Below are 11363 nucleotides of genomic sequence, written 5' to 3'. Positions count from 1 at the left end.
CAGAAACCCAACAGAGAAACCTGTGCCCGAAGCCCAGAGCAGACCCCACTGCTCACCCCCCACCCACGATCCGATGCGGTGGCAGTGCGGTGGCTTCTAGGCTTTCCTACGGTTCGTGTGCAAACATACCCAGTGACAGTAATGCTTTTTTTTTTTTTTTTTTTTTTTTTCCTTTTTGAGACCGGCCGCACCACGCTCAGCCAGTGAGCGCTGTGAGCGCACCGGTCATCCCTATATAGGATCCGAACCCGCGGCGGGAGCGCTGCTGGGCTCCCAGAGCCGCACTCTCCCGAGTGCGCCACGGGCTCAGCCCGACAGTAATGCTTTTGTCCAGTAAGTGTCGTTCCTGCTTTTTACACTGAGAATGCACTCTGGACGTCTTCTGCTCAGGTCTGCATTCAAGCACAGCCTTTGTGGGATGTTCTGGAACTCACTGAACCACGTCAGCTGGTGGACGTTTGGGGGTCACTCCAGTTCTGAGCTTCATAGAAGGACGTTTGGGGGTCACTCCAGTTCTGAGCTTTATAGACAAAGCTGCTGAGGGCATCCTTGTCACAGACCCCCCCCCATTAGTGAAATGGGCCTTTCTGGGCCAATCAGTGCACACATTTTTTGTTCTCTCTGAAGAAAATGATTGCTCTGTCTAGGGCGCGTTTGCTTAGATTTTGTAAGGTACGTACACACCGCCGATTCATCCAAAACTCTCTACCAGAACTTTAAAAACAAACCTCTCAGCATGTTCAACGACACGGGGGTCCCGCAACCTGGTCTGTCCTTGGAGACCCCTCTGGCGCCTTGTCTTCCCGGAGGCCCCTCACCCTGCACGTGCAGGACCCTTGTCCCTGAATCCACATCGTCCTCGTTTCCTCTCAGGCCTTTGGAGGATGCTTTGCTGCTCACGTTGGGGCGACTCTGGCTCTTGGTGCATCTTCCCATTGTCCAGTCCCCTGGAACTGTCTGTGCTGCGTCTTGGTGGCCCTTTCCATCGCAGCGTGCCTCAGCAACTCCTACTCTCCCCACTACTTCACCAGCTTTTTTTTAGTCTCTGCTGGATTATTTCCACCATCATACAGACACACCGCGACCAGACATTCTCCCACCTCCACGTCGGGCTCTGGTTCGCTCCCGCTTCCTCCTCACCGTCTGTTGTTGGCTTTTCCTCTCCTCCTGACCTCTGTCCCAGCTGTCCGCCCTCCCGTCTACACACCGTATCTGCTACTGTGACTTTAGTCACCATCAGAAGCACCATTTAGATGCACTGAGATGCCCACACCCCTGTCTTGAGCTCACACCTCCAAGCACTCCAACCTTTCCAGTCCACAAACAAGTCCCCCATGTGCATCCCGTGTGGGGGTCCCACCTTCAGGTTGTGTGGCTGACAGCCCGGCCCCCTCAGCGCCCCAGCCCCTCCTGCACCCCTGCCCTGTTTGTTTTCCTCCGAGTGAGGGACGGGCAGGGGACAGGCCGGGCCATGTCTCTTTCAGAGAAGCCCAGGACCTTCTCAGAGCGAGAGAGAAAGTTCACAGTCACATTCTTCACGCTGCAGTTCTTTGCCCACTTCTCTTTGCCTGTTTTCCTCCACTGCCCTCAGCGGCCCAGGACGCCTGGCGCTGGTGATTTGCCTGTCATGGGAATGTCAGCTCCAGAGGGGAGTGTGGGCACGTGCCCGTTGACTGTTCTCAGCGACTAGAACAGACCTGGTGTGTAGAATCAATATTTGTCAAATGAAAAGAAGTCACTGCGTACTTGCTGGGCCTGACTCCGTCGGTTCTGAGTGGTGCTTATGTATTTTGGGCTTATCATTGGTTTCTCTCCATCTGCTCCTGTCTCTGGCCCCTTTTTGTTTGGAAATTGGAGCTTCTGAAAGAACTATGTTTCTCTCCATCTGCTCCTGTCTCTGGCCCCTTTTTGTTTGGAAATTGGAGCTTCTGAAAGGACTAATTTTCTATGTTTTTGTTCCACCTTCTGGGAGTTTTTCCCGACTTTATTTCCTAATGATTCAGTGGGCCTTTCCTGCTCGTGTTAGCTCCAGGGCTCCTCTGACATGCAGGTCCTCTCAGCCCCTGGACACTGCGGCCTTTCCTGTCTGGGGACAGTGCCTCTTTTTGTCTTCCACTCTGGCATTGCTTCAGTTCCTTTTGGGTTCCTCTTATGCTCTTTCTTTTGCTGGTCTGATATTGAGGTCAGAGACTTTCCTCAGATGTGCTGGATTCTTGGCCATCTGCCCGTGATGGAGAAAGGCACATGCCGATGGCTTTGCTCTGAGCCACGTCTCTTCTGTTGGGATCTCTCACTCTGGAAGTCCCATTCTGGTGCTTCCTGGAGGTGAGTCCCTGTTCTCCAGCCTGGAGGCGGAAGATGCTTGTCAGTGAGCTGGGAGCCCAGCTGGGGAAGGGATGGCATGGTGCCCCAATGACCATTGGCCCAACCCTGTGATCTGAATCTTTGGTGTCCAATTGCCCAGTGGACCTTGTCTTCCTGAGGGGGTGGTGTCCAGGGGTCAAGTAGGAGGCCCAGGGGCCTTGCGGCTGGGCCTGCATCTCCCCCAGCAAGTGCCCCCCAAACCACCAAGGGTGCCCAAGTCCTGGGGCATCCTGGGGTTCCTGAGCAGGGCTGGGTTGCTTACCAGATGCTTCTCCCTGTAGGCTCAAGGCCCCGCTTGGTGTTGCAGATGGGCTACAGACCTATCCAATTCCCTTCCACCTGCAAGGTGATACCTGGTAGAGGTATCAGCAGCCAGGCATTTTGGAGGTTGGGAGTGTGCATTTAAATTTAGGTAGATATTGCTAAAGCAACCTCCCAAAAGGCTGTGCTCACTGGCAAAGCCACCCATGGTGGCTGCAGGCTTCATCTTGAACTGATAGGTAAAGTCTTTTCATTTTTTAAAGGTGCCTTTTAAAAAATTATTAGTGAGGTCTAGCATCTTTCCAGATATCTATTGACCATTGCATTTCTTTTCCTCTAGATTGACTGTTTATATCATCTGAGCATTTTTGTTGGGTTATTGTAGCACCAAAGCCAAGTAGATTCTTTTTTATTTGACTTTGTCACTTTCTTAAAATCGCATCATGTTTTACTTTGCTTCATATTTGGACCATTTTTTATTGAATGGCTCTTTATTTTTCCCGGAGTTTCTGATTGCCTTTTTTTTTTTTTCTTGCATGCCTTTATCATACCCCCAAGTTTATCCAGCCTCTCTATATCATACTGCCCATTGCATTGAGTCCTTTTTTCCCAGGAACTTTCTTTGGAAGCCCTCCCCGACCTCCCTGCTGGGCTGGTTGCTCTCTGGCCCAGGCCTCTCGTTCAGCTGTCTTCTTGGGACTTGCCTCTGCTGCTTTCCTGGGTTGGGTCCACCATCTCCTGGGTTACCAAGCCTTCTTCTTTCTTGGTTTTTGCCTTCATAAGTAAGTATATTTGGGAGGTAAACGTTCTGAATTCTTTTATGTCTAAAAATGTCATTTTTCTACCCTTGCATGTGATTGGCAGGGCTGGGTAAAGCAATCTAGGTTCGAAAAGATTGTTTCAGAACGTGGAAGACACTGCACTCTTATCTTTTAGTTTGCAGAGTGGCTGGGGGAAAGTATGCAGGAAATCTGATTTTCTTTCCTTCCTAGAACACCTACTTTTTTCCCTCTGGAAGCTTTAGGATCTTCTCTCTAAACTGGGGAACAGTACGAGGGGGGGGGGTCTTTTCATCATGCATTGTGCTGGGCAATAGGTGGGCCTTTCCACTGAAAAAAATCCGTGTCCCGTTTAGGCTCTTTCAGTTTTCTTTTTTAAACAATCTTTTATCAAGTTTTTACTTTTCCCCTCTGCCCTGTCTCTCTGGAGCCCCGGTCCTCTGGGATTTGTCCTCTCACCTTTTTCTTGCAAATGTTCTGTATCTGTGTCTTCTCACTCAACATTTGGGGAGATCTCCTTCACTTCGTCTTTCTGTCCTTCTACTGTTTTTTTAAAGTTTAACAATTAAAGTCTTAGTTCCCAAGAGTTCTTTTTTTGTCCTCTATTTTTTACTTGCAGCTTCCCTTCCTTGTTTTTATAGATGCACTATTTTCTTGCTGATGTCAATTTTTTTTTTTTACCCTTAAATTCTCATCTGTTCCCTAATTATCTTTTATTTACTAAAGGGTCCATTTTCCTGTTTCCCACACCCTTCTCCTTTACATAGCTGGTCTCCCTCTTGTGACTGAATGTTTGTGACTCGTACTGAAGAACAAAGGACTGAAGCAATTTTTCTTGGCAGACGGGGGTCTTTATAACAGCTACGTCTACTGCACATTCAGGCATTAAATCCTGAATTCTTCATGTCATCAACTCATTTGATCTGCACAACAGCCCTATGGAGCAGGAGTTCTTTTATCCTTATTTCACAAATGAGATGACTGGGGCCCAGAGAGGTTAAGATACTACCTCTGGGTCACATAGCCCAAAGGTGGTAGAACAGAGAGAAGCCAGAAAGCCCGGCCCCAGAGCTTAAGGCCTCAGTTGTTCTGTGCAGTGCCTCTTTGCACGTGGAGTCTCTTGGAAAAGGGCAGTGAAAGTGTATCCAGTTGCCTGTGTTGCACCAGAAGCAAAGTTTCTTTTTTGTGTGGTGAGGTTTGTCAGTATGTTCTCTTATGGTTTCTGTGTTTCATGCCATCTCAAAAAGGTCTTGCCCTCCCCAAGATTAAAAATGTGTTCAGCTGTGATTTCCTTTAATTACGGTTTTAAAATTTTTAACATTTGGATCTTTGATTCATAAGGAATTTGTTTTGTTGCAAGGGGTAAAAGAGGGGAGTCTGTGTTACTGTTTTCCAAATGGCAGCCAGTTGTCCTCAGACCATTTACTGACTAGCCCACCACCCCCTCATCCTTATTTTGAAATGCCTTCTTTTTCATACACCAAACTCCATTATTCACTTACATATTTTGGTCTTTTCATGGATTCTAGTAATTCTAGGGCCAGTACCTTACTGTCTTAAGTGTTATTGCATTATGCTCTATTGTCAGGGTTAGCTGCTCTTAATATGCTTCTTTTTAACTTTTTTTGATGGTTATTTACATATGCTTATTCTTTTAGATGAATTTTGGGATCATTTTGTCAAACTCCCTCAAAATTCTGTGGGATTTACCTTAAGATTGCAGCAAAATCACACATTATTTCAGAGAGAATTGCCATGGATACTTATTAGTTTTCTATTGCTGCCATAACAAATGACCATAGCTTAGTGGCTTTAAACAACACAACTTCATTATCTTACAGTTCTGTAGGCCAGAAGTCTCAGATGGATCTCACTGGGCTAAAATCAAGGTGTCCACAGGGCTGTGTTCCTTCTGCAGACTCTAGGGGAGAACCCGCTTTCTTGCCTTCTCCAGCACCTAGAGGCCGCCTGAATTGCTTGGCTCATGGCTCCTTCCTCCATCTTCAAAGGCAGCAAGGCCAGGCTGAGCCCTTCTCATCAGGCGAGAACCCGCTTTCTTGCCTTCTCCAGCACCTAGAGGCCGCCTGAATTGCTTGGCTCATGGCCCCTTCCTCCATCTTCAAAGGCAGCAAGGCCAGGCTGAGCCCTTCTCATCAGGGTGTCTCTGTGGCTGTCCCTCTTCCTCGTTTAGGGACCCTTGTGATTACACTGGACACACCCAGATAACCCATGATAACCTCCCCATCTTAAAGTCAGCTGATTAGCAACCTTAGTACCATCTGCCTTGTCAGATGAAATTTGCTGGGTAAGATAACAAATTCACAGGCTCCAGAAATTAGGATGTGAACGTCTTTGGGGGCCTGTCACTCTGCCTACCTCAAATACGTCCCTGGGTTTTCCTGTTGAAGAGCGAGATTCTCTCCTCCGGACTCTGTAATGTTCCTCAGTAGTTTTGTAGCTTTCTTCATATAGATCCCGCAGATTTCTTGTGAATGTCATCCTAGTTATTCTGTAACTTTTGCTACTGTCTGTGACATAGTTTCTCAGGCCACATCTCCCCAGTGGCTTTGCTGCAGAAAGGAAATCCAGTTCAGCTGAACACCAGTTTTGTGTCCACTTGAGTGCTGGTCAGTTGACTTATCCACGCAGTCTTTCGATTGATTTATTTTGGCTTTCCGCTTTATATTCCTCTCACCTATCTGCAAGTAATTCCAGACCCATGTTACATAATAATTATTTTGAACTACAATAGGAATGCTTCCAGGGTTTCCCCACTGAACGTGAGCCTGACCTTTGGTTTAAGATAGTTTATATTTTTTATCAGGTTATGGAAAGCAGGTGGTTTTAAACACAAAATAACCCTATGTGCAGTTTTGGTGGGAGAAGCGAAGGCCACGCCTAACAGACCTTGTCTAGAGTGTGTCCGAGCCCGTGAGCTTGTCCGTGTGGATGGCTGGGCTTCTGCTGTGCATGCGTGTCAGCGCGCGTGCGGTGGGGCGCATCTGGACGTGAGCGGTGTTGGTCACGCCTCTGCCCACCTGCAGGGCCTGCTCCCTGCCGGTCCTGTTTCTTCCTTCCCCTCGTCCCCCACCACCTCTCCCTATCAGGGACAGGTGCTGGCCCCCGCCTCCTCCCAGCTTCTCTTTCCTCCCCAGGATCAACGGTCACCCTGGAAAGTCCACGCGCCTGGCCGGCTTGTGGAGGCTGGAGGAGGTCAGTCAGTCCCAAGGCCTCACTGCCCTGTCCCTGAACTTCCCTCCTCCGCTGAAGCTCCCCGTCCCTGAGCCCCTCTCGCTGACCCCCACAGTGCCACCTCAGCGGCTGCATGATGGACCTGTTCGTGCAGATGGCCATTATCATGGGTCTGAAGCAAACGCTCAGCAACTGCGTGGAGTACCTGGGCCCGTGAGGACAGCCCCCTGCCCTGCCCCTGGCCCCCCAGCACCCGGACCCTCAGGACCCCGTCCCTCCTGCGCCCAAGCCCCCAGCACCGCTCCTGTCCCCACCCATTCTCGTCGCCCCCAGGTGGCTGGCCCACAAGTGCCGCTCCGTGGCGGCCTCTGCACGCAGCCGCATGTCGCGGGACCCCGAGCTCCGGGAATGGCAGCGCGACTACCTCCTGAACGCGGTCACCCCCTTCAGCCTGTTCGATGAGTTCATGGAGATGAGTGCGTGGTGCGGGGCGGGGTGGCGGTGGGACCCGGGGGGCGGCGCCCTGCCCCGAGGTGACGAGGTGACGAGGGGACGTGCCTGTCCCCGCAGTGATGCAGTACGGCTTCACCACCATCTTCGTGGCCGCCTTCCCGCTGGCCCCACTGCTTGCGCTCTTCAGCAACCTCGTGGAGATCCGCCTGGACGCCATCAAGATGGTTCGGCTGCAGCGGCGCCTGGTGCCACGCAAGGCCAAGGACATGGGTCAGGCCCCAAGGGGTGGCTGCTGAGGAGGGTGGGGTGCTCCAGCCAGCATGGGGCACTGGGACCGGCAGCTTCAGACCTGTGGGGTGTCCATTGGCCCACCCCAGGTCACCTTGAAATAATCTTTTTAAGTAACCCCCTCACCCCACAGAGGCCCCCCCAGCCCTTCCCCAGGGTCTGCCTAGGATAGGGGTTGAGACCACGAAGCCTCAGTCCCCAGGAACAGGCAGGTCTGGGGTACACCTTGCAGGTCCCTCCCTGAAGCCACTAGAATCCTACTGAAGAACTTGCAGCCCCAAGGGGTGCCGAGGCAGAAGAGACAGCAGGTGGCCTCAGTCGCCCAGACTGGCCACATGGAGATGGACTGGTGTCAGGAGAGGAACAGAGGGGCTACAGGGCTGGATGGAGGGGGAGCGAGAGAGACAGAGCTGTTAGGGAGGCCCCAGGTTGGAGGGGACCCTGGAGGAGACCCTGGCTTGTGGGCAGCTGAAGAGTTCAAGCAGAACATGAGGGTCCAGGGAACACCTGAGTTGCTCCCTGTCCATGTCAGGGTGAAGGGGCTGCAGGAGAGCTGAGCCACTCTCAATCTGTCTTGGCTGGGGACTTCCTAATGAATAACCTGGCCCTTGTGGCCACGATGGGGCACCATAGGCAGAGGCATGAGAACGCCCCTTGGCCAGCCAGGCTTCCAGCCTTGGGGCGTGGGGTGGGCAGTACCAGCAGATCAGGGCTAGAGGAGCCTGACCACCTCACCCCACTGCTCTGGCCTAGGGACCTGGCTGCAGGTGCTGGAGACCATTGGTGTGCTGGCAGTCATTGCCAATGGGATGGTCATCGCCTTCACATCTGAGTTCATCCCCCGAGTGGTCTACAAGTACCGCTATGGCCCATGCCGACGTGGGGCCCACCCTCGAATCGAGTAAGCCCTAAGACTTACCTGAGGCCCCTGGGAGAAACTGGCCCGACCACAGCCAAGTCCCAGGAGAGCCTAGGCTCTCTCTCCTGGGAAGGGCTGGGTACTGCCAATATCACCTGGGACTGTACTGAAGCTGGGTCCTGGGGTGGCCCCTGCCCTGCCCACACCAACCTGCACACTCTGGGTTACAGCCAAGGGACAACTGACTAGGACCCCAGATGGGGATTAAGGTCCCAAACCCAGCTGTTTTCTCAGTGGGCACTACCAGAATGGCCCCTTCTCAGACCCTTTATGTCCTGCTTCTGGCAGAGGAGGGCAGGACAGAATCTTATTCAGTTCCTCTGGCCCTTGAGGGCACCACCACTACTGCAGACAGGTCTTTAAGGGGTCAGCCTCCAGGAGTGCCCCCTCAACCCCTGGCAGGGAAGGCAACCCAGAGACCCTCAGGCTCCCTAGTCTCCCCAGGGATGGTGATGAGCTTGGCCAGTGGGTCCTCTCCCACACGGGGTGAGGGGAGAGGTGGTCTGTGACATACACCACTCTGATTGCCCTACCAGAAACAGGTTAGCCCTGGGAAGCACCCATGGAGGGGCCACACCCTGGAGCCCACGCTGGCCCCATGCACCTCTCTCCCTCTCCCCAGCTGCCTCACGGGCTACATCAACCACAGTCTGTCCATCTTCTACACCAAGGACTTCCAGGACCCTGTCAGGATTGAAGGCTCGGAAAATGTGACGGAGTGCAGGTGTGGAACCCCCCATCCCCCATGAATACCCTCTGAACTCCTGATCTCTGACCTCAGGTATTTCCCTACCCCAGGTACCGCGACTACCGCAACGCCCATGACTACAACTTGTCTGAGCAGTTCTGGTTCCTTCTGGCCATTCGCCTGGCCTTCGTCATCCTCTTTGAGGTGGGCCAGACTAGGGGGAGGGGCCCCTGGGTGGGGGTGGGGTTCTCTCTCCAACCCTCCTCCCCGGCCCCGATCCCTGACGTCCCCACTTAGCCCCTGACCTTGCTGGGCCTCTCCTGGCCTTGCCGCCTGTCCGCAGCACGTGGCCCTGTGCATCAAGCTCGTTGCTGCCTGGTTCGTGCCTGACGTCCCTCAGTCGGTGAAGAACAGGGTCCTGGAGGAGAAGTACCAGAGGCTCCGGGACAAGATGTGGTATGGGAGGCCGTGGCTGGGCTGGGCCGGGCTGGGCGGGGCAGGCCCCAGGCCTGGGGTAGGGCCTGGCCCCTGATCCCCACCAATCCCACCCCTGCTCCAGCTTCAGCACCAAGAGCACAGATGTGTAGGGGACCCAGAGCCGGTCGAGAGGCGCTGGTGACCAGGAGAAGAGACTCAGAGCTGTGCGGTCCACCCCGGGGAAGGTGGGAGGGCGCTGGGCGTCGCGGGCCCGGGGGAGAGGGACGGAGCGCCTCGCCGGGGCCGCCGCCTTTTCCGCACGCTCCTTCCTTCAGCAGCGACCTCAGGCGCTGGTGACCAGGAGAAGAGACTCAGAGCTGCTGCCACCACCACCTCGCACCCCTGCCCATGGCCCTGTGTGTGTGTGTGTGTGTGTGTGTGCGCGTGCGCGTGTGCGCGCTGAGGGGTGGCTATAAGAAGGCCCGTGTATACGGGGTGCTAGGAAGCCTATGTGTATATGTGGGTGTTCGCAGGAGTTCCACACATGCTGCCACCACCACCTCGCACCCCTGCCCATGGCCCTGTGTGTGTGTGTGTGTGTGTGTGTGTGTGTGTGTGTGTGCGCGCGTGCGCGCTGAGGGGTGGCTATAAGAAGGCCCGTGTATACGGGGTGCTAGGAAGCCTATGTGTATATGTGGGTGTTCGCAGGAGTTCCACACGGGCCGCCATCGCAGTGGCTGGGGACAGCAGCCCCACCTGAGGCGGGAGGAGCCGGCGCTTTCTTGGAAGCACGGGGTGCGGGGGAGCGTGCGGAGGGCAGTGCAGGGGACTGGAGGGTCCAGGCTTGGCTCTAGATTCAGGGCACCCTGGGGCGCTTCGGAAGGGCTGTAGGGGCAAGTGTCAGGCGATTTTATGCGCGACCTGGCCAGTGACCTGGAGGATGTGGGGTGGGGTGGGACGGTGGGGGTCGTCCCGTCGCGTCGCGCCTGTGGAAGGCAGTCCTGAGAGGTGGTGGCACAGACCAGGTGCGCAGAGCAGCAGACAGCCCGGGAGGAGCTGGCAGGGGGCGCGGCCTCGGTGCTAGAGGGCCTGCCTCTTAGGTCCTTGCTTGGATGCCCCTGAGCTGCACTGTGCCTCAGTTTCCTGACCGGCAGTGTGGAGAACACCGGTTTGGAGCAGCACACATGGCGTATGACACCTGCTCCTGTTAAGGGGTCAGGCTTGGCACACCCTTGACTTAAACTCTGGGTGAACCCTGGCACCCATAGAACTGGGGGGATGGGACTTCTCATGCAGTCACGATGCAGGAAAGCTGGCCCAAGTTTCCTGGGCCTCCCTCTGACTTCTGGGTCCCAGATCCTGCTCTGCCTCTATCTTGGCTGCGTGGGGGGCTCCTGAGCTCACCTCTCTGGCTCTCTCTGGATGGGCCTGGCTGCCCTCAGCTGACAGAACTTTCTATAATAAAGTGAAACCTGTTTGTGCTGATTTCTCAGGCTCCGTGGTGTAGAGGCGGTCTGGTGGATTATGTCTGCCCTCAGGGCTAAATGGGAAACTGAGGCCCAGAGTGTGGGAAGTCTGGAGTGTGGTTTTCCATGGGCTTCCAAGTGAGGGGCGTCTTACCGAGGTCCTGCCTTCCCTGCCCCTGAGCTGCTGGGGTGGCAAGAGAAGATGTCAGGGGCCTGTCACCGGGTGGGGGTCAAGGCAGACTTCCCGGAGGAGCGGGAGGGCCGGGAGAGGAGAGGCAAAACCGCAGAGGCGCCCCAGGGCCCGGGGGAACGTCCGCGGAGGAGCCCCCAGGGCTCCGAGACTCTCCGCGGGCTGGTGGGGCGGGTTTGGCCGCTGCCCCGGGCCAGGGCGCTGCCGCTCCCGACTCCGCCGAGCGCAGGACAGTCTCCAGCGCCAGCCTCGGGCGCAAAGCGGGACACTCGGGTCCGCCCTCGCCCTGGCTGCGGGGCGGGGCTGCACCTGCCGCCACCTCGGGAGCGGTCGCCGCTGCGCACCC

The 11363-nt window shown here is 54.9% G+C and overlaps 1 protein-coding gene across 1 annotated transcript in view; it reads left to right on the top strand.

Moving 5' to 3' along the window:
- ANO9 (anoctamin 9) overlaps window positions 1-9586 on the top strand; it is a 15710-nt gene extending 6124 nt beyond the window's left edge. The window contains exons 16-24 of the mRNA XM_008590781.1: window positions 6560-6617; window positions 6712-6809; window positions 6930-7072; window positions 7167-7319; window positions 8091-8238; window positions 8879-8980; window positions 9055-9148; window positions 9288-9400; window positions 9504-9586. Of these exons, the coding sequence (XP_008589003.1) occupies window positions 6560-6617; window positions 6712-6809; window positions 6930-7072; window positions 7167-7319; window positions 8091-8238; window positions 8879-8980; window positions 9055-9148; window positions 9288-9400; window positions 9504-9531 (937 nt within the window). The 3' untranslated portion in view covers window positions 9532-9586. The remainder of the gene's footprint in view (window positions 1-6559; window positions 6618-6711; window positions 6810-6929; window positions 7073-7166; window positions 7320-8090; window positions 8239-8878; window positions 8981-9054; window positions 9149-9287; window positions 9401-9503) is intronic.
- The last annotated feature ends 1777 nt before the right edge of the window (window positions 9587-11363 follow it).

Source organism: Galeopterus variegatus, unplaced genomic scaffold (assembly GCF_000696425.1).
Source record: "Galeopterus variegatus unplaced genomic scaffold, G_variegatus-3.0.2 Scaffold6364, whole genome shotgun sequence".
NCBI lineage: Eukaryota > Metazoa > Chordata > Mammalia > Dermoptera > Cynocephalidae > Galeopterus > Galeopterus variegatus.
Note: the sequence above shows the minus strand (reverse complement) of the source record. Positions and strands in the feature narration are given on the sequence as shown.